The 23,676-nt window shown below is 41.1% G+C and overlaps 1 protein-coding gene across 1 annotated transcript in view; it reads right to left on the bottom strand.

The window, feature by feature from the left end:
• The window catches only part of LOC122555513 (E3 ubiquitin-protein ligase DZIP3-like), a 130,681-nt gene that overhangs the window by 66,842 nt on the left and 40,163 nt on the right, over positions 1–23,676 (bottom strand). Inside the window, exons 6-10 of the mRNA XM_087992699.1 lie at positions 19,267–19,572; positions 13,478–14,128; positions 11,585–11,632; positions 9,987–10,084; positions 3,213–3,266 (exon numbers count right to left, since the gene is read on the bottom strand). Coding sequence (XP_087848825.1) covers positions 3,213–3,266; positions 9,987–10,084; positions 11,585–11,632; positions 13,478–14,128; positions 19,267–19,572 — 1,157 coding nt within the window. The remainder of the gene's footprint in view (positions 1–3,212; positions 3,267–9,986; positions 10,085–11,584; positions 11,633–13,477; positions 14,129–19,266; positions 19,573–23,676) is intronic.

Below are 23,676 nucleotides of genomic sequence, written 5' to 3'. Positions count from 1 at the left end.
TCAATTCTAAATCATAATTTATCCCAGTAACTGTGCATGTTAAGTGACTTACAATTCATTCTATAAGTGCACAGTAGTAAATTAAAGCATGGTTTTAGAATAATTTACTAAATAAATTTGAGATGTATTTCGTGTAAATTTTCTCTCCTAATACATCAGCCAAATCCACAAAATATCTTCAGTATTTTGATTTAAGATTATGAACCAAACAAATCCAGTGGAGTTGTATTTCAACTTTATTCACAAAATTAAACAACTTTAAACAAACATTTAACAATAATCAAACATTTTTCATTTGCTATGTGAGAATTTGAAAACAAACCTCAACATCCTGATTCTGGCCGAATTTCATCTGAGAAACAACTAAATACACAGGCAAACAGGTGAAAAGTACGACAGATGTTTGCACTCTTGGATGGCTGGGAAAGGTCTATAGACCAGAAACATGGTTTCATTTGCCTTCAGTTATCATAGGCTGATGTACCACCATTTATATTTGCCACTGTTGACACTGCTTTATCCAGGGACCTTGGATATTAACGTCTTGATGTGATTCACTACTTTTCCAAAAGCAGCTGTGCTGAATCCTTTACATTAGCACTTCCAAACTTTTCAGCCATCTTCAAATGCTTCATCAATGACCTGCCCTCCAGCACAAAGTCAAAAATGGGGCATTTGCCAATGAACACATAATGTTTTGCACCATTTGCAACTCCTCAGATACCAAACAAGTCCACATCCAAAGAAGTATAAACTGGACAATATACAGTCCTGGGCATACAAGTGGCAAGTAACATTTGTGAGAAACCAATGCCAGGCAATGACCATCCCTACTAAAAGATAATCTAACTACTGCTCTGTGATATTCAATGGTAACACCAGCACTGAATTCCCATACTATCAACATCTTGAGGTTAAACTGAAACTGAACTGGCCTAGCCATACAAGTACAGTGGCTACAAGAAAAATCACAGGCTAGGAATACTACACTGTGTGACTCACCACCTGACTCCCGAACACCTATCCACCATCTACAAGGGACAAGTCAGAAGTGTGACGAATACTCCCATTTGCTTGGATGAGAGCAGCAACACTTAAGAAGCTTGACACTTTTCACGGCTTTTGCCCGAAACGTCGATTTTGCCTGTCCTCGGATGCTGCCTGAATTGCTGTGCTCTTCCAGCACCACTGATCCAGAATCTGGTTTCCAGCATCTGCAGTCATTGTTTTTACCCCTACTTTTCACAACAAAGCAGCCTGCTTGGTGGGCGCTATCTCCACAAATATCCACCTCCTCCACCATTAATGCTCAGTGGCAGCAGCTGTACCATCTTTATTAGAATTAGAATTAAAATCCTTACAGCATGGAAACAGGCCCTTCAGCCCAACAAGTCCATACTGGCTCTCAGAAGAGTAACCGACACAGAACTATTTCCCTATCCTATATTTATCCCTGACTAATACACCTAACCTTCACATCCCTGAACACTGGGCAATTTAGCATGGCTAATTCATCTAACCTGTACATCTTTGGATTGTGGGAGGAAACCAACGCAGACACAGGGAGAATGTGCAAACTCCACACAGACAGTCGTCCGAGGGTGGAATCGAACCCGGATCCCTGGCGCTGTGAGGCAGCTGTGCTAACCACTCAGCCACCATGCTGCCTATAAGATTCGCTGTAGAAATTGACCAAAAATACTTAAACAGCATTTTCCAGACCTACAACCACAACCATCAAGGAGAAAGGCAGCAGACCTGTGGGAACATCACCATCTCAGACAGAAATATATCGCAGCTCCTTCAGAATCATTGAGACAAAATTCTGGAATTCATTACCTACAGCACATGGACTGCATCAGTCAAAAAGGCAACTCACTACAGCTTCTCAAAGGCGACTAGGGATGGATAGTAAATGCTCACCCAGCCAGCACCATTTTACATCATGGCACTACTGCCAAATTCAGGACTCCAACTGATGAGTGTTACAGTATAAAAAGTATGTAAGGCTACACAATGAGTTGGGGAAATAGTCAATCCATATAGGTCAAATATCCCACTGAAGTAGACAAGAAATGTATCGAGGAGAAAGTGAGGTCTGAAGATGCTGGAGTTTAGAGTCGAGAGTGTGTTGCTGGAAAAGCACAGCAGGTCAGGCAGCATCCGAGCAGCAGGAGAATCAATGTTTCGGGCCAGAGCCCTTCATCAGGAATGAGACTGGGAGCCTCGTGAGCGGAGAGATAAGTGGGAGGGGGGTGAGGCTGGGGAGAAGGTAGCTAAGAGTACAATAGGTGGATGGAGGTGGGGGTAAAGGTGATAGGTCAGAGAGGAGGGTGGGGGAAGGTAGCAAAGAATACAATGGGTGGATGGGGGTAGGGATGAAGGTGATAGGTCGGAAAGGAGGGTGGAGTGGATAGGTGGGAAGAAAGATTGACAGATGGGACAGGTCATGAGGATGATGCTGATCTGGAAGGTTGGAACTGGGGTAAGGTGGGGGGAGGGGAAATGAGGAAACTTGTGAAGTCCACATTGAACAGTCCCGAGGCAGAAGATAAGGCGCTCTTCCTCCAGACGTCGGGTGTGAGAGAGTGGCGGTGGAGGCGGCCCAGGACCTGCATGTCCTCGACAGAATGGGAGGGGGAGTTGAAATATTTGGCCACGAGGCAATGGGGTTGATTGGTGCGGGTGTCCCGGAGATGTTCTCTAATGTGCTCTGTGAGAAGGCACCCAGTCTCTCCAATGTAGAGGAGACCGCATCGGGAGCAACGGATACAATAAATGACATGAGTGGAAGTGCAGGAGGACCTTTGATGGATGTGGAAGGCTCCTTTGGGACCTTGGATGGAGGTGAGGGGGAAGGTGCGGGTGCAGGTTTTGCAATTCCTGCGGTGGCAGCTGAAGATGTCAGAGGGGAGGGTGGCTTGTTAGGGGGTGTGGACCTGACCAGGTAGTCACGGTGGGAATGGTCTTTGCGGAAAGTGGATAGGGGAGGGGAGGGAAATATATCCCTGGTGGTGGGGTCCGTTTGGAGGTGGCGGAAATGTCAGTGGATGATGCGACATGAAGAAATGTATCTTCCAAATGACCAGGCCTACAATCAAATCAAGCTGCTTGCAACAGAAAAGACAAGCTCATCAACGTATGATCCAGAGAAAGCAAAATGTCAAATTCAAATTATTTATAATTTGCTTCAAAACACTGCAAAATCATACCTTTTTGCCTCTTGACTTTTTCCGTCTTTTCTTTGATTTTGAGTCTACTGTTACCTATATGTACAAAATAAATGAAAAAAAAGTGCTTTTAATCTATTGAGATTCTTTTCAAAAAAATGTACTTTTGAGTGACTTTACAGTATACTGACTCGGAGGTCCATTAGCTCGGTTGGCTGGATGGCTGGTTTGCAATGCAAAGTGATGCCAACAGTGTGGGTTCAATTCCCACAGCGACTGAGGTTATCATGAAGGAAACTCCTTCTCAACCTCTCCCCTCATCTGAGGCATACTGACCTCCAGGTTAAACCATCACCAGTGGCCTCTCTCTCATGAGATAGTGACTACGTGCTCACTTTAGAACAAGATAATTTGCGCTTTGAATTTTGGCTTCAATCCAAATTCAAAAATTACAGATAATATGATGTTATTTTGTTAGCTTCTCAATGAATATTACAGTGCCAAAAGAAAAGTAGTGTCTTCTTCATGGCAAGCAGTTAACATATCTCCCGCTTTACTGATGATTGTAACTGCAATCTATAAATCAGATCATCCCCATTCTTAAAAACAAAATGAGAAGTGAGTGGTGACAGAAAATTCGTCTTGCACAGAGACAAATGCAAAAGTTGAAATCTAATGTTTGCAAGATGTACATTACAGTAAGTCATTTCTTAAAATGAACTCATTTAGTGCTCCTTTGGTTTAACATTTGTAAGTTAATGGAGCCTGTGGTCTTGCTGAGCACCATGTGATTCATTTTAACATTATTTCTTGTGGTACCTGATTAACATCTCCCATTAGCCCCCAACTCCCCAGTTGCAGCCTTTTCGCCACACTTGACTTTTGTTATGGACCAGGCCAGACCTTCTCAAACATTGCAAGAAAGTAGCCCGGACCCTAACTTTGCTCGTTGTTTTAAGCAGGTGTAACGTGGATGTTCCAGGAGAGAAAGTTCACAGGTAAGCTACTCAGTGTTCTTGCTTTGGAGACGAAGTGTAGAGTAATGGCAGCGCAGGCAGTGGAATGTTCCTCCTGCCGGATGTTTGAGGTAGGGGTGACCACCGATACACCTGCCGACTTCATCTGCAGTAAATGCAGTCAGATTCTGCTCCTCACAGAACGAGTTAGGGAACTGGAACTGGAGTTGGATGAACTGAGGATTATTCGAGAGGCTGAGAAGGTGATGGATAGAAGCTACAGGGACATAGTTACGCCAGAGAACAGAGGTAGCTGGGTAACAGTTAGAGGTGGGAAGGGGAGGAAGCAGGCAGTGCAGGGATCCCCTGTAGTCATTCCTCGAAACAATAGGTATACCGCTTTGGATACTGGTGGGGGGGACAGCCTAGCAGGGGTAAGCTGCAGTGACCGGGTCTGTGGCGTGAGGTCTGGCTCTGAGACTCAGAAGGGAAAGGGGGAGAGGAGGAGAGCGCTAGTTATAGGAGACTCTCTAGTTAGAGGGACGGACAGGCGATTCTGTGGGCATGGGCGAGACTCTCGGATGGTTTGTTGCCTCCCGGGTGCCAGGGTCCGAGACGTCTCGGACCGTGTCTTCAGAATCCTTAAGGGGGAGGGTGTGCAGCCAGAAGTCGTGGTGCACGTTGGCACCAACGACATAGGTAGGAAGAGAGGTGGGGAGGTCATTCAAGAGCTCAGGGAGTTAGACTGGAAGCTGAAAGCTAGGAGAGACAGAGTCGTCACCTCTGGGATGTTGCCGGTGCCACGTGACAGTGAGGCAAGGAATAGGGAGAGAGTGCAGTTGAATACGTGGCTGCAAGGATGGTGTAGGAGGGAGGGCTTCAGGTATTTGGACAATTGGACTGCATTCTGGGGAAGGTGGGACCTGTACAAGCAGGACGGGTTGCACCTGAACCAGAAGGGCACCAATATCCTGGGGGGTAGGTTTGCTAGCTATCTTTGGGGGGGTTTAAACTCATTTGGCAGGGGGATGGGATCCGGACTTGTAGTCCAGCAAGTAGGCTAGCTGTTTGTCAGGATGTCCAAGTGTGTGGGGAGGCTGTGAAGAAGGTAGCACTGACAGGGAATACTTGCGGACACAGAGATGGGTTCAAGTGCGTATACTTCAACGCAAGGAGTATCAGAAATAAGGTCGGTGAACTTAAGGCGTGGATAGGTACCTGGGACTACGATGTTGTGGCCATCACGGAAACGTGGATAGAAGAGGGACAGGAATAGTTGTTGGAGGTTCCTGGTTACAGATGTTTCAGTAGGATTAGGGAGGGTGGTAAAAAAGGAGGGGGAGTGGCGTTGCTAATTAGAAATGGTATAACAGCTGCAGAAAGGCAGTTCAAGGGGGATCTGCCTTTTGAGGTAGTATGGGCTGAAGTCAGAAATAGGAAAGGTGCAGTCACCTTGTTGGGTGTTTACTATAGGCCCCCCAATAGCAGCAGAGATGTGGAGAAACAGATTGGGAAACAGATTTTGGAAAGGTGCAGAAGCCACAGGGTAGTAGTCATGGGCGATTTCAACTTCCCAAATATTGATTGGAAGCTCTTTAGATCTAGTAGATTGGATGGGGCGGTGTTTGTGCAGTGTGTCCAGGAAGCTTTTCTAACACAGTATGTAGATTGTCCGACCAGAGGGGAGGCCATTTTGGATTTGGTACTCGGTAATGAACCGGGACAAGTGATGGGCTAGTTAGTGGGTGAACATTTTGGTGATGGTGACCACAATTCTGTGACTTTCACCTTGGTTATGGAGAGAGATAGGTGCGTGTAACAGGGTAGGTTTTACAATTGGGGGAAGGGTAATTACGATGCTGTAAGACAGGATCTGAGGACCATAAGTTGGGAGCATAGGCTGTCGGGGAAGGATGTCGTGGAAATGTGGAACTTTTTCCAAGGAACAGATATGACGTGTCCTTGATATGTATGTACCGGTCAGGCAGGAAAGAAATGGTCGTGTGAGGGAACCTTGGTTGGCGAGGGAGGTTGAATGTCTTGTAAAGAGGAAGAAGGAGGCTTATATAAGGTTGAGGAAACAGGGTTCAGACAGAGTAGTGGAGGGATACAGGATAGCCAGAAGGGACCTGAAGAAAGGGATTAGGAGAGCCAAGAGAGGGCATGAAAAATCTCTGGCGGATAGGATCAAGGATAACTCAAAGGCATTTTATGCGTATGTGAGAAACATGAGAATGACGAGAACGAGGGTAGGTCCAATCAAGGACAGTAGTGGGAGACTGTGTATTGAGTCGGAAGAGATAGGAGAGGTTTTGAATGAGTACTTTTCTTCAGTATTTACGAATGAGAGGGACCGTATTGTTGAAGAGGAGAGTGTGAAACGGACTGGTAAGCTAGAGGAGATACATGTTAGGAAGGAAGATGTGTTGGATATTTTGAACAACTTGAGGATAGACAAGTCCCCCAGGCCTGATGGGATATATCCTAGGATTATGTGGGAAGCAAGAGAGGAAATTGCAGTACCATTGGCAATGATCTTTTCATCTTCACTGTCAACGGGGGTGGTACCAGGGGACTGGAGAGTGGCGAATGTTGTGCCCCTGTTCAAAAAAGGGAATAGGGATAACCCCGGGAATTACAGGCCAGTTAGTCTTACTTCGGTGATAGGTAAAGTAATGGAAAGGGTACTGAGGGATAGGATTTATGAGTATCTGGAAAGGCACTGCTTGATTAGGGACAGCCAGCACGGATTTGTGAAGGGTAGGTCTTGCCTTACAAGTCTGATTGAATTCTTTGAGGAGGTGACCAAGCATGTGGATGAGGGTAGAGCAGTGGATGTAGTATACATGGATTTTACTAAGGCATTTGATAAGGTTCCCCATGGTAGGCTTATGCAGAAAGTCAGGAGGCATGGGATAGAGGGAAATTTGGCCAATTGGATAGAAAACTGGCTAACCTGTCGAAGTCAGAGAGTGATGGTAGATGGTAAATATTCAGCCTGGAGCCCAGTTACAAGTGGAGTTCCGCAGGGATCAGTTCTGGGTCCTCTGCTGTTCGTAATGTTTATTAATGACTTGGATGAGGGAGTCGAAGGGTGGGTCAGTAAATTTGCAGATGATACGAAGATTGGTGGAGTTGTGGATAGTGAGGAGGGCTCTTGTCGGCTGCAAAGGGACTTGGATATGATGCAGAGCTGGGCTGAGGAGTGGCAGATGGAGTTCAACCCTGCCAAGTGTGAGGTTGTCCATTTTGGAAAGACAAATAAGAATGCGGAATACAGGGTTAACGATAGGGTTCTTAGTGAGGTGGAGGAACAGAGGGATCTTGGGGTCTTCGTTCATAGGTCTTTGAAAGTTGCCACTCAGGTGGATAGAGCTTGTAAGAAGGCCTATGGTGTATTAGCGTTCATTAGCAGAGGGATTGAATTCAAGAGTCGTGAAGTGATGTTGCAACTGTACAGGACTTTGGTTAGGCCACATTTGGAGTACTGTGTGCAGTTTTGGTCGCCTCACTTTAGGAAAGATGTGGAAGCTTTGGAGAGGGTGCAGAGAAGATTTACCAGGATGTTGCCTGGAATGGAGAATAGGTCGTACGAGGATAGGTTGAGAGTGCTAGGCCTTTTCTCGTTGGAACGGCGAAGGATGAGGGGTGACTTGATAGAGGTTTATAAGATGATCAGAGGAATAGATAGAGTAGACAGTCAGAAACTTTTTCCCCGGGTACAACAGAATGTTACAAGGGGACATAAATTTAAGGTGAAGGGTGGAAGGTATAGGGGGGATGTCAGGGGTAGGTTCTTTACCCAGAGAGTGGTGGAGGCATGGAATGCGCTGCCTGTGGGAGTGGCAGAGTCAGAATCATTGGTGACCTTTAAGCGGCAATTGGATAGGTACATGGATGGGTGCTTAAGCTAGGACAAATGTTCGGCACAACATCGTGGGCCGAAGGGCCTGTTCTGTGCTGTATTGTTCTATGTTCTAGATGCAGCTGGCCCACCCACCTAGCTTTAAACAAACCAAAATTTATTTGCAAGACTACTGAATGAAACACAAACAAAAGAGAATAGAATGTAGAATAACTTAACCTATCCGAAAATTCAACAGATTATCCCAACTTAATGATGCTGTTTCAAATACTTGCAACAATCCCCATAAACGCCCCTTGGCAAACAAGGAAAAATCAAACACAGGTTCTTACAGGAGAGATTTGAGAGAAGGCAGAGGGATTCAGCATGGAACACCTTCTTCCAGGTAGCTGTTTCTTTGACCAGCAGCCTCAAAACTGACTGATTGCTGGCTCTGAAGAACCAGACTGCTATAATCCAAACTAGACCACACCAAACCAGAGAGAAGCTGAGCTGGGGGAACTGACTACTCCCCTTTCATTGTACAAGGGATTTTATTAAAACTTAAACACTTCCCCAAGTAGATCAACGCAGACATTTCAGAGCTTGTGCCTTTATGACGTCCTGAAAAAGAAACCAAGGACAACCTAATCTTGTTAAAGGAGCAGCATCTTCTGAGTTGTGATGTTTCCCAACCTCCTGTTGTGGTCTCTAGCCCTCCCTGACCTCCCAGTGGTGGCCTCTTCCTCCCACCTCCCAAATTCTTTTTCATCCCCAACATTTGATATGGCTTCTTCTCCCTTCCCACCTCCTCATGCCGCTTCCCTGTTCTGGGCTGTATTCACATTGAAGATCTCAAGCCAATCTGAATTTGGAGCTGTGGAAGTGCGAGCGTAATGGTTCAGAGTTTCTGCTTGAGTTTTTACAGTGCAGGTCTTTCTTCTAAGTGACTTTCAAAACTGCTCCTGTTTCACTACTCTTCTCCCAAGTCCTCAGTTTAGGAAAGGGACGCAGTGGGCAGGAGCATTTAAAAATAATATGGATTGTGAAACCGTCAGCACTTCTGGGATTCACACTTGCACAAAATCCGAGGTCCAAATTTTAATTGATCCTGAATCTCTGATGGGAATGCAGTTCTGTGAGACGGAAGCAGCAACAGGGTAGGTTGAAAAATGGCAAATGGAATTCAGAGGTTGAAGAAGGGCGAGGAGTTGTGAGGATCTGCAGTGATTCAGGGTCTGGATGGCCTACCTCCCTGACCAGGACAGCAGGAAACAGGAAGCTTAGGAAGCAGGATCATCAATTAGAAGTTGCGACTGTAAGTAGCAAATTTCTCAGTTCTTTCATAATTTTTAAAAATATTTCATTCTAAAAGCCTATTTCATTTACCAGTGTAGGAACTTAGCAATGTAAAATATTTCAATTAAGAAAGTATAATGCTTCAATATTTGTTTCTTTCTGATAAGATCCTACAGAACCTGACTACAATTTTATCACTGACCCCAGGTTGGCACCCTCTAATCCACAGCCATTTTGCAATTGTACAGTCTTTTTATTTAAACACTCTGTAAAGTGTCTTGGGAGGTTATGTCACACACTGTGTAGTAACTAAATAAGACTCAGCATCACCATAAAGGCAACCAGGGAGGGCAACAAATGCCAGACTTTGCAATTTCCAGATCTCAGAACTGAAAAATAAAAGCCACTTGTATAACTAAGGAGAACGATGCTTGTGAAATAACACCATTTTCTGAGACAGGACAGAAGGGGAAATTCATTTTTAAATAATTGAACTAATTTTTAAAATGGTTATAATTTTTTTCAGAATGAACATCAGTGAGCTCAACACAAGTGACATTATAACTCAATTCTCATTCAGTTCACTGTCAAATGGTTACTTGCTTGGAAGTAGCCCTGGGCATCTGTCTACAAATAGTGAAGCAATATTTGTCGCTGACATAGAGATGAAGAAACACTAAATGGCATGTGACTGGATTCATCAGGTCAGTAACATACAGGAACAGGTTTTGCAAACTCATCCTCTGAGGTCTCCTTTTCCTTTTGCTCTTCGGTAGTATCAACCAATTTTAGCCCATGCTTTTGGGTTTCATGCCCTGAAGTAGAAAAGGTTTGATTACTTTTTAAAAAATGTGCATTATGTACTCAAATCATGAATAATGTCTTTAATATTAACTTGGAATGATAGTTCACATAATTTAAAGTTAAATGATAGAAACAGGAAGCAGAATGACTACATATCTGGGAATACTAGTAACATCATAAGCAATGATTTGCTCAAAAAGAAACTTTGAATATGACTAAAAGATGTTGATGATTTTTGTTTGAATTGTATAACTTTTGACACCTTTTCTTGTACTTGGATTGGGAGTGAAGAAACAGCATGACACCTGTTTGCCAGATAATTACTCTTTTGCTTGATCGTGATTGGACAGAATCTTTTGGCGCTTTCTGAGCATGGATAGCTTAATATATTACTGATCTCTAGTTATGAAATTCTAGATTTGATCAGTTCAGGGAACAGACTAAAGAACCAGTGCTTTTGGCTTTTGTTTGAGTCGTGTTGTGCAAAGCGATCTGGGTGCCCTGGTAAATGAATCACAAAGTTAGTGGGAGGAGTAGCAAGTGATTAGGATGGTAAATGATATGTTATTGTTTTTTGCAAGGGGAATGGTTTGTCGAAGTAGGGAAGTTTTACTGAAGCTTTACAGGGTGTTGGTGTGACCACATTTGGAGTACCATCACAGTTTTGGTGTTCTTATTTGAAACAAAAATATACTTGGTTTAGAGGCAGGCAGCGGCCATTCAATCAAGTCATTCATGAATGAAAATAAGATTAACTTTTCAAGAACATATTAGGTATAAATCGTTTGGAGTTTAGGAGAATGAGAGCTTATCATATTGAAACACATATAAGATTTCGATTGGACTGGATTTCAGGAACATGTTTCCACTTGTGTTGAGTGGCAGTAGTGGATGAGGACTAAAACTAGAGGATATAATTTAAGAATAAGAGGTTTCCCTTTGAAAACACAGATAAGGAGAACTCTTTTCTTTCAGAGGATTATTAATATTTGGAATTTTCTTCCCCAGAAAATAGTGGAGGCTGGTCTTTAAATTTATTTAAGGCTGAGTCAGATAAATTTTTGGTGGACAATAGAGTCAAGGATTTTGGGGTGCAGACAGGAAAATGGAGATGAGACCACAACCAGATCAGATATTATCTTATTGAATGCTGCAGTGGGCTCAGAAGGCCAAATGGCCTACACCTGCTAAACCTTTATTTAAGGGAGCAAAGGTTCTGGGTTTGCACATGATATAACTAAAATATGCATCACGTATTCCAACACAAATCTTTCAATAGGAGGAATTTTTGGACTTTTTCTCATTTAGCCCAAAGACACTAAAGAATCATTGTAGAGATGAAATTTATTTTATTTGTTTGTGAAACGGTATTGACTGGAGAACTTTTAGTAATAAACTGTGAGATAAATTTTACTCAATATTCAAATAGAGACAAAATATTATTTCGAATGTTAGCTAGAAGTAAAACAATCAGTTTGCTTAAAAGAACACAAAACTGTTGAAAGGCTCACCCGCACATAGATCCTCTGCCAAAGAACAAGCACAGATTGAATTGATACCTAAACAAACAGAAACAACATTAGATTAGATTACCTACAGTGTGGAAACAGGCCCTTCGGCCCAACAAGTCTACACCGACCCTCTGAAGAATAACCCACCCAGACTCATTTCCCTCTGACTAATGCACCTAACACTACGGGCAATTTAGCATGGCCATTCCACCTGACCTGCACACCTTTGGACTGTGGGAGAAAACTGGAGCACCCACAGATGAAGTCAAAGTTAAAGAAAAGCAAAGGAATTTGCGATTATTACAGTCTACACAGAACAAGTATCAAACTACACACAATTCAGCAGACATAAGTGCAGACACAACTTTGCAAGAAACTCTCAGTTTGATGGAAGCAATTGCTTCGGTGAAAGTGGACATTTAATTCATTGGCTTCATTGTTACCTCCAGAAATTCCTCAAGGTAGAAACTTTCCAAACAACCTGTTCAGAGATGTAATGACACACCCCTGGAGCAGGGGGGACTTGAAGCCAAGTCTCCAGACTCAGAGGTAAGGACAGCAAAACTACCTCACAAAAGACCTAGACCATCAGGGTGGTATCTTAGGCTCAACCATCTTCAGCTGTTGACTTTCCCTCCATTAAAAGGCCAAAAATGGGATGCCTGTCAATGGTTGCATAACGTTCAGCACTATTCCCAATCCCTCAGATACTGGGGCATTATATGTCCAAATGGAACAAGACCTGGAAAATATCCAGGCTTGAGCTGAAAACTGGCAAGTAACATTCACACAACATAAATGTCAGACAATGACCATCCCCAATAAGAAACAACTTAACTACCCCTCTTGACATTCAATGGCAATACCATCACTGAATTCCCCACTATCAACATCTTAGGGAGTCCTCACTGACCAGAAACAGAACTGGTCTATGAGAGAACTGGAACTAAATAAGGTGGCTACAAGAATAGGTCAAAGGCTAGGAATATTGCAGCAAATAACTCATCTCTTGACTCCGAGTCTGTTCACCATCTACAAGGCAGACGTCAGGCATGTGATGAAATACATCCACAAACCTGGGTGAGTGCAACTCTTGATACTCAAGAAGCTTGACACCATCCAAAACAAATCAGGTTGCCTGACTGGCACCACATCCATCACTGACACTCAGTGATGCACACTATTTCATCAAAGATTTTTAAACAATACCCTGCAAACCCAGAATCACTACTATCTAGAAGGACAATGGCAACAGCACCACCAGCTGCAAGTTCCCCTCCAAGTCACTCAGCATCCTTAGTTGGAAATATATTGCCGTTCTTTCAGCGTTGTTTGGTTAAAATCCTGGAATTCCCTAACAGGATGATGAGCATATTTTCTGGTGGGATCGCTGTATAGCTATCAAACATCAACAAACCTTCCCTTATTTCCCTTCCCATATCCCAGAGATTTGATCCCAAAATAAAGTGCCAAACCAATGCCCAATCGAGATCAATTTTTAATAGAGTCCAAAGTAGAATTTGTGAGCTGCATGACTGCGTATCACTCTGAGCAATGTGCTTACCAAATGAACCACAGGGAGATAATCTAGATTCAATGTTGTTGAAGCTTTCAGGATTTTTGTTGTTACTCTATGATTTTACTTTTGAAGCCGTTACATTTTTCTAATGCATCAGATAATGAAAAGAAAAATCAAAAACTTGGCAGCAAACTAAACTGAAAAGTGGGTAACAGATAGTTTCTACAAACCAGATAAAACTAGAAGGTATTGGCCCTCTAACTATGGTTGGTGGGCTAGTGTGAAAGATTCTGGGCACTGTAAAAGGATAATATTAACACATTCACTGAAAACAAATGGGCATATTCTAAATAGCATTAAGAAATAAAAATTACCTCTGTGATGTCTAACAATAAGTTCTTCCAAAAGCTGGGACAGTGGTTTGTTAAAATATTTCTCCATGTATCGCCTGTCGATGAAGATAACGTTCATTGGCTGCAAGCGAAGTTCTTGGAGCCGCTTATCATCAATGCCAAGATGAATAAGTATATCTGCAGCTTCATTCCATATTTGGTCAAATTTTTTGTATGTCAGATCTGTGTGGAAAATCTCTTTCAAAAGGTGATCTCGCATTTCGCAGATGCGTCGCAAATAAGCTCCTGGGGATACATCAGATTTTGCAAGCCTCCCAGTCCAACCCTTTTTGGGACGGGGAAACTTCTTCATAAACACAGCGAGAAACTGAAAGATCGGCAATGTAAAATGCAGAGTTTTTGATTTCTCTGTTGAATAAATAATATTCATCCATCTTTTTCGGACATTGCTAAAATCTGCTCCTTCTAACCGATTCTTGATTAAGACTTTATTCTTTGTAACTTCTTCATTCAATTCCTCTGGAGATATGTGTGCATCAAAAATACTCCGAACAGCCTCCGTGCCTTCCACATGTATTAAATGAAGCAGGCGATAGACATTGACATAGCATTTTTTTATTAACAGTGGTTTGACTGGCAGTTCAGAGTCAAATTGTGGACAGAAGGGCCCAGCTGAATTAAAATATGAAAAAATGAAAAGTTTACAGCATGTGCTGAAGCTCATATCTATTATATATTTTTTCTTTAAAGAGGTTGCAGAAAGAAAATGAAACTTGCAGCAACTTCAATTAACATCAGATCTATCATAAAAACAATATGCTGCAGTAGTACAGGTAGTTTTCCTATGACACCGCAGTTGCGTTCCACTGAAACCTTGCTTAATAACAAATCATTTAACATAAATAATGGGGCCTATGAGAAAAATAGGGTTAGGAACAGACCAGCAAAAAACATCACTCATGATCACTCAAGTCTAACACAGTGTAGCACAGCCTAACGAAGATATAAATCATTTTTAACAATGAAACAAAAGTAAACTTAACACAGTACCTTTAAAAAATATTGTCAATACAGGGACAGAAGATGATTATGGTGCATACGGTAGACTCCCTCATTCCTGTTAAGCAAGCTATATTATATATTCGCTCCTTACGCTCTAATATCTAGCTTCTCTTCTAATGTTATAGCCTTTCTTTTGCATTCACCACTGCAATTTTATCACCAGGACACTTCTTGCTAATATTCTTGTCACTATGCCCCTCCAACTTTTCAAAAGAAGGGATAATCTAGGAGTATTGTACCTTTCACAAATGTATCCTTCAATGTATCGCTCTCAGAAAGCTGTTCTCTGCACAGTACCTCTTACAGGAAGCTGCCCTGTTGACAGCTGACATCAACACATGCACAGAGTGACGTGGTCACTGGTGCATGTGCAGAACGAAGCACGCAAAACAATTACTGCTGGAATCATGCTATTGTGAACAAGGTTGACGTTCTCAAAACTACCGTTCCTTAATTCCTCAGTGATGTTATAAGCAAGTTGCACTGTTGGAACGCGTGTTATCTGAGAACTACCTATTCAGATGCTACATCTGAAATAAAAAGAGGAAATTCTGGAAAAACCCTGTTCAAGCATCATTTATTGTGGGAAGGAGCGTTAACGTTTTAGGTCAATTATTCTTCTTCGAGACAGTTCTAGCAAAGGGGGCTTCGACCTGAAGTATTTAACTTTGTTTCGATCTTCAGATACTGCCTGACCTGCTGAGTATTTCCAGTATTTTCTGTTATACGACCTTACTATATGCTCCTTCAGTTCTTAAGCTAAAGAGAAAAACACATCTGCATAATAAGTCAAGTCTATATGAAATGTCATTAGAAGGTTCATACTATATAACACGCCCTAACTGTGCTAATCAGGTTATGCTGAGTACATGTGCTAGAAACATTGCTCTATCCAAAATGCAAGGTATCACTACACATACTCCAGTCATTCTAGAAATTCTTAAATCAGTATGTACAGGTCTCCTCAACAGTGTGCTGACTTCCAAAGAAAGATTGAATATCCAATGTTTGCCTTTATCAATGTTTTGTCTGCTAATCCATGTAACCTGAGGTGTAATATCAGCTTTCTTTGATGACACCTATTAACACAGTAATATTTCTTTGGCTGTGTATCATGTATTTCAATGTAAGCAACATGGAATTAGCAACTTGATATTCAATTTATCTACCATCATTATAGTGGTGTGAAGGTGATGTAGAAGTATTAGCATTTGTAGTCATGCTATCATCACTTTAATACAAAATGTTTTCAAATGTCATTAATAAGAAAGAAGCAGAGGTAACTTACGAGTCAGCCCTTGATTTGACTGGAACCAATGTCAAACAACTTCCAAGAAGCCATTTATGATGCTGGGGTTGTCACCGTGTGACAGATTATACAAGACTGATTTATTTTTGTCACGTGTACTGAGATACAGTGAAAAATATTGTTTTTGCGAGCCAACCAGACAAATCATAACTTATACAAGCACCTCAGGGTAATAGAATAGAATGCAGAATACAGTGTTAAGCTACACACAAGGTGCAGAGAAAGATTAACTCGAATGTATGAGAGTTCATAAATGTGATAACACCAGGGAAGAAGCTGGTATATGTTTTCAAACTTTAGCATCTTTTGCCTGAGGGAAGAGGGTGGAAGAAAGTATAAATGGTGTGGGAGGGATGTTTAATTATGTTGGCTGCTTTCTTGATGCAGCAGGAAGTATAGACGAAGTCAGTAGAAGGAAGGCTGGTTTTCATGATGGACTGGGCTGTGTTCACAACTCTATGTAATTCGTTGTGGTCTTAGGCAGCGCAGTTGCCATACGAAGCTGTGATGTATCCAGACATGATGCTTTCCATTATTTGTCTGGATAGTATGCAAAACAATACTTTTCACGAACAAAAAATTGCTGGAAAAGCTCAGCAAGTCTAGCAGTATCTGTGGAGAGAAATCAGAGTTAATGTTTCGGGACCAGTGACCCATTCTCAATTTCCAGGAGCCCATGGATGCAGCCTAGTCCAGTCCGTAAGCACGTGTTCCTGAGCATAAAATGTCCTTGCTGCAGCATTACGATGATTGTGTGCCTTTATGCGAAATGAACATGTGCTATGAGGATTTGTAGAGGTTGGTACATGTTGGATATAATGACCATGGACGTGGTGTGTGTTTGGCTTGTGCCCATGGAGCATGCCCAAGATGGTAGTGCCTAGTGCCCAACACAGATGACTTCTGGACCATGCAATGAGCTGAAAAATAAGAGAAACTGTTCTGGTTTCCATGCTGAGTTTTCCTGATGGTAGTTTGTATGGTGAATTTGGAAAATTCACAACCTGTGGTGAATTGGGTTGTTAACAAGGTGTTTAATAAACAATAATAAGCATCAACTGGGGAGCTCACTGCTGTTTACTGAAAATCCAGCCATGCTGTTTGAGACAAACATACAAAACATGGTGAGATGATCCTGAAGCTGAGATGGCCTCACACATCCTCTTGTCTGATTCTTCCACAAATCTCACCATAGCCCATGTTGGTCAGAGCTTCAGATTCTGCCTAATGGTACTGATCTAACTTAACTCACGGTGTTGTTTGCAAGTTAAAACAATTTCACTAAACAACATTTCATCAAAATGGTGATATTTAAAAGGAAAACCGCTAATGCTTTAAAAGTCACCCAGGATCAGCTAGTCAGTTGATCATAAGAATGAGAAGCAGAAGCATACATTCAGGCAATTGTGGTTTGATTATTTTTAAAAAATGGTTAATCTATCTATCTTCCCTCATAACCCACTGACTTCCTTGTTGATCAATAATCTATCTGTGCATTGAATATATTTAATGATCTTGGTTCCACTGCTCTTTAAGAAACACAACTCCAAAGACCAATGATTTTAAGAGGAAAAATCACTCCTGATCCTTTGATAAGAGCCTATATCTGGGATAAAGGGTCAAATCGCTGAAACGGCTCTAAGCAAATTCACAAACAATATTATATTGTCACTATGGTTCATGTTTGTGGATTGTTCACAGCCTTTGATATACTTAATTTGAAGTGTTAACTCTGTTGCTTACTCCACAGATGCCGCTAAATCCTCTGCATATTCCTCTCTGCTTTTATTTATTTTTCTTATAAGGTTTGGTGTCATATAAGTCCTGTGAAGCATACTTGGACATCTTACTATGTTATAAGCACAATATAAACACAGGGACACAATCCTTTATCCAAAATCCTCGGGGCCAGCTAGTTATCGGAATTTGGAATTTTTTGGATTTCAGAATAAGTGACAGTTTCACAGTGAAAAAAAAGAAATTAACAAACAGCAACGTACCTGTGAATACGAGAGCTGAGACAGAATTGATGCCTACCAGTGCTGGGTCACACTGCCACATCACAACTGAGTGATGTGGGTCAAGTGGTTGTGGAGTTGGGTTAATTGTTTGCATAACAAATAACCTTGTTATGGAGAAAAAAAACTTCGCGAAAAAGATTTTGGATTTTGGAGCTTTTCGGACTTCAGATAAAGGATTGTGTACCTGCAAGACTATTTTTCTCTATGTTCAAGATTTAACTCCAACATTTTCTGTTTTCAGATGAAATAATTGGTGGAACAACTGAAATTGTTAAGCCCAGCAGGATACAGAGGGTGAAATAATCAGTTTCCTTGAGTTGCTGTGCCAATGATTGACGGGCATGATGTGGAGGTGCCAGTGTTGGACTGGGGTGGACAAAGTTAAAAATCACACAACACCAGGTTATAGTTCAACATGTTTATTTGAAAGTACTAGCTTTTGGAGTGTTGTTCCTTCATCAAATAGCTGTGGAGCAGGATCATAAGACACAGAATTTATAGCAAAAGATCTCAATGTCATGCAACCACAACGTTATATTTTCAGTTACATGACACTGAGATCTTTTGCTATAAATTCTGTGTCTTATGATCCTGCTCCACAGCTACCTGATGAAAGAGCAACACTCCGAAAGCTCATACTTCCAAATGATTCACAGATATAACTGCATGGAAGTTTCATTCTCATTTTCCTTTGCTGTTTCTTAGACCCTCATCATGCTACTCCTAAACCTATCATGTTATTCCAGCCATTTGATGTGTCTCTAGCAGCATCTTTTTTTAATATAATTATCTCTCTGCCTTATTTAATTGGATCATAGGTCATACCTTCACTTGTTATTCAGCTATTGACACTTTACTCACACTGTCTGACATTTTTGATCATTTGCAAAGACTTGTTATTCAGCCTATCAACACTCCACTCACACCATTTATTCTGTCTTTTGACACTCTGAATTACCTAGGATTATCTGGCAATGATCTCCACTTATAAATTCTATGCCTGTGCACTTCTCTCCACTTCACCTGACAAAGGAGCAGGGCTCCAAAAGCTTGTGATTTCAAATAAACCTATTGGACTGTAACCTGTAACCATGTGACTTTTGACTCTGTCCACCCTAGTCCAACACCAGCACCTCCACATTATGGTTTTTGTTCTTTCTCAAGGGAGCTTCCATCTTACATTTAGCACCTCCGAAAACTGTGTGTGTGTGAGAAGTCAGATCATAAGTAGAAATATTTACCCGACTTTAAATCAACTCAATGAACAAATAAAAGCAATACACCAGTCCTAAAATCAATTAATTGAATCCTGCAAGAAATACTTAATCACAACATTTTAGTGTAAAAGATCAAATTTTGTCTCTTAATTAGTGCAAATTCTATTACCACTACCCAAGACTATACAAAATAGTAATTACTTTGTTCATCAAATGCTTTCAGGAAACTGTTGATGTATGGTCCCAGATAAGGAAGGTCATTCTGATGTTCCACTAATGTAAACCACATGTCCGCTACACACAAAATGGTTTTTTTGGTGAATAAGATGTGCATAAAACGTTCTGCTCCCTCCTTTTGGCTATACTTGCATAAATCGTTGCTCTCCGATTCTTTAAGCATTCCTGATTTCACGAAGTATTCTGCAAAGCGCTCCACACTGTATTCCTCCAAGACATATTTAAAAACATCAGCATATTTCTTAATGAAGAACATACAGCAGCTGTCACCTAAATGACAAAAAAACCAGGGGTAATATGTTAAGATTATGCAATTTGTTTTTATAGTCATTATGGTGATTAAGACAACAATCCAATAAACGTTATGTTTGGCCTAAATTACCTAATATTATCTGCCAAGTAGCTCAAGAACAATCTTAGAACAGGTACGTATTGAAAAAGTCTGATTTTGACTAAGTGTTGAACTTAGTTTTCTACTTTTGACATAGTTACAAGAAATTGAATCAAGATTACTTACAATAATTGCACTAAAATAAGACTTGCAATATTGTGGCAGACAACAGCATGAGATTATTCCAACATTTATCCATATAAATTCTTCCTAAATTTCACTTCTTTTAGCTCCTTCTCGACAATAAATTTTTATTATGAATTTTGAGAGGACAGATTAAAAGTGTAGGACGGTTGAGGGATTTTTGTCTCTGCTTCTGCAAGTTTACAGGTTGAAAGAGTTTTACAATGTTATTTTCATCAAAATAAAAAGAGTAATGCAGATATGAAAATGTTTCAACCTATCCTGACTGAAGACCTGAAGTGAAGCAATATTGTGGAAAGTGAAATAAATAAGTAGAAGTGTAAATTAATTTTCTCACTGGGACAATCATTCAATATAAAATAGTAAATGAATGAAAAAACTATTTCCTTCATGTCATTTTAGCATAACGGGAACAGAAGCATTAGGATCCAAATCAAAATAAAGTCTCTCTTGGACAAGTTTAGGGTAGCCCATTGATATCACATTGTGATTATATTGAACAAAGGCTGGCATTGTCAACATTCCAGTTTTCCGAAACAATTACAGTAAAAAGATCAGATTATCTACCATGTGGTATTTAGTCATTTCAAATGAACAATATCTTTCACAAAGTACGATTGGATCAGTATCTCGGTTAGTTGTGGAAATAACATATCATAATCAGCACCCACTTTAATACTGGAATTATGACACTAAAAATGGTACTTTAGCATGTGGCCTTCTTCAAATTAGATAACTTACCTTCCTTATATCCTCCACACACCAAAATATCAGAATTTAGAAATAGACATCCAAAGCATAGGTAGTATTAGCAGCCTGGCTAAGTCTTCTAAATTGTAATCCATAATTGTATCTAAAAATATACAATGCTTTGCAGACTCGTAAAGATTATGCCAATTGGTTGTTTCAGATGTTAACATTGTAAAGCAAATCTCATGGAAACAGACAGGTGAAAGCTACTTGGTATGGATCCTAGTCTGCAAGGAAGAGCCACACTAAATTATAGAAGAATGTTGCTGACTCCTTATTGGCAAATGCATGATCCTTATTGACTTGGCCAAAGTACAAATGGATCTGTTTTAAAGTATTGTATCAGCCATTCTTCATTTCAATTTGCCTGTAAAATCTAATCACTTTCCAAAAATAGAGCTGTTTGAAATGCCAACTGTATTTACTCTCTGGTTTGTGAAATATTTAGAACAACTGAAGTCAATATATGCTTAGCAAAAACTAGCGCCGATATGTCCCTGGAGTGGTTGAGCACTTGCATAACTCTCAATACAAGTGGCAGTGCCAAAAGGGTGTCACCATTCAATGTTAGAAATTTGCCAACACCAATTAGCTTCAATACATCCTTGGCAGCATTTTGTACCACTATGATTTTATAGCAACTTGATGCCTCTCTGGTGCTGGATGCTTGTAATGAGTTCTTAGAATGATTACTGTACAGCTAAGCTTTAATAAATATTCAAGATTATTCAACAGAGTGGCTAGACAATCTATGGTTGTTGACTGAGGTTGGAATACTGCCTTTTCAATTTTACACTCAACAAGCTCTTGTGAGTAGCTTGTAGAACCCCAACCAACTGAGGCAGGCAGCAGTTTTTTGACAGGCATTTAATACATTTTATTGAATTATGGATAGAGTGCTGAATTTCTACTTAAACCTTTGTCCTGTGTTGATATTAACATAGTGTCTCAACTAAGATGCGCATTCTTTTATTTTCGTGCAAGCGTTGGCTGTCATTTGTCAGTAATTATAAGATTAGCAACAGAAAATCAGGGTCACAATTGCCTGATTGTTAATTTAAATCTTTTTTCTTAGGCCACTTCGTATATGTTTTTTTTTAACTGTGCTTGTATTTTTTATTCATTTGAAATGATAGCCTGTGACCATACAACTGTGTGCTACTTATTGCTATGTGATCTGAACAGAGCACTCTTTGTTGCCATAAAACCATAAGCAAAGGAGCAGAATTAGACCATTCAGACCATTGAGTCTACTCTGCCATTCAAATAAAATCATGGCAGATCTGATAATCCTCAATTCTATATTCTTGCTATTTCCCCTTTGATTACTCACTGATTAAAAATCTGTCTCTCTCAGTCTTGAATATATTTAATGACCCAGACTCAACAGCATTCTGTTGCAAAGATTCACAACCCTCTGAAAGAAGAAATTCCTCCGCATCTGTGTCTTAAATGTGCAACCCCCTAGTCTACGATTATCCCCTCTAGTTCTAAACTCTCCCACAAGGGTAAACAATTCATCTGCATCTATCCTGCCCAGTATTTGAAGAATCTTGCATGTTTCAATAAGGTCACCTCCCATTCCTCTATATTCCAACAAGTACAAGACCTACCTACTCAACCTCTTCTCTTCCATATCTGGTATCAGCCTAGTATCAGCCTCCCTGATGCGCTCAATGCAAATATGTTGCTTGTCTTGAACAGAAGGTCAGTGAAATGGTGTCACTTTCCCAACAGCGTTGGTTGCATCTGTACCGCCTCCCCCCCACCCCATTTGTGCTGCAGTCATCAGATTGGCCTTCGTGAGAGTAAACCCAACACTGGTGACTGGCTCAGATGGAGTCCCTGGCCAAGCACTCGGATCCTGTGTGGACCAGCTGGCGGGAGTATTAAGACATCTATAACTTCTGCTTATTATAACATCAGGTTCCTGCCTGCTTCAAGACGACTATCTTGATTAATTTATTTATTGTCACATGTATTTTGTTACAAAATATAGTGAAACGTGTTGTATAGTGTTGTCACACTCTGGCACCATCTTCAAACACAGAAAAATAAACCAAGATATAGAATATAAAGACAGGAGAATGAAGGAATAAAGAAAAAGTGTTCAATTTTTTTAGTCCCATTCCACCACATCTTACCATGTAATATCACAATGCCAAAGAAAAATCAAGCTATATTCCTGAGTGACTGCCGGCCGGTAGCTCAGACATCTATCATTATAAAGTGCTTAGAGAGGTTAGTATTGGCGCACATTACCTCCAGCCTCCCACATTGCTTTGATCAACTGCAATTCGCCTCCATCGCAAGAAGTCCACAGCAGACACTCTATGCCTGGCTCTACACTCATCCCTGGAAAATCTAGACACAAGGACACCTATTAACTGACTCACAGACTACAATCAGTAAGGATAGGTAACAACACATCCTCCACAATAATCCTCAACACCAGTGCCTTGCAAGGCTACGTACTCAGCCCCTTACTATACTCCTTATACACACGTGACTGTGTAGTCAAATTCAGCTCTAATTCCATTTACAATTTGCTCATGACACCACCGTAGTGGGTCAGATCTTAAACAACAAGACAGAGTACAGGAAAGAGATAGACCCGTCAATGTCAGCAAAGCAAAAGTGTTGGTCATTGAGTTCAGGAAGTGGAGTTGAGAACACGGCGCCATCTATATCAATGGTGCTGAGGTGGAGGTGGTTGAGAGCTTCAAGTTTCCATGAGTAAGTGTCACCAATGATCTATCCTGGTCCATCCACGATGACACCTCAGTCAAGAAGGTGCACCAATGCCTCTACTTTCTCAGAAGGCTAAGGAAATTCAGCATGTCCACAATAACTCTTACCAATTTTTATACACGCACCATAGAAAGCATTGAGTCTGGATGCATCACAGCTTGGTGTGATTCTGCCCAAAACCACAACAAATTACACAGAATTATGAACGCAGCCCCGTTCATCACAAAAAACAACCTTCCTTCCATTGACTCCATCTACACTTACCACTGCCTTGGGAAAGCAACCAACATAATCAAAGACTCCACCCAGTAAGGCGTTCGACAAGGTTCCCCATGGGA

The sequence above is a fragment of the Chiloscyllium plagiosum genome, unplaced genomic scaffold (genome assembly GCF_037043375.1).
Source record: "Chiloscyllium plagiosum isolate Xiang-an unplaced genomic scaffold, Cpla_swu_hap1 HiC_scaffold_12, whole genome shotgun sequence".
Taxonomy (NCBI): domain Eukaryota; kingdom Metazoa; phylum Chordata; class Chondrichthyes; order Orectolobiformes; family Hemiscylliidae; genus Chiloscyllium; species Chiloscyllium plagiosum.
This window is presented reverse-complemented; position numbering and strand designations above follow the sequence as displayed.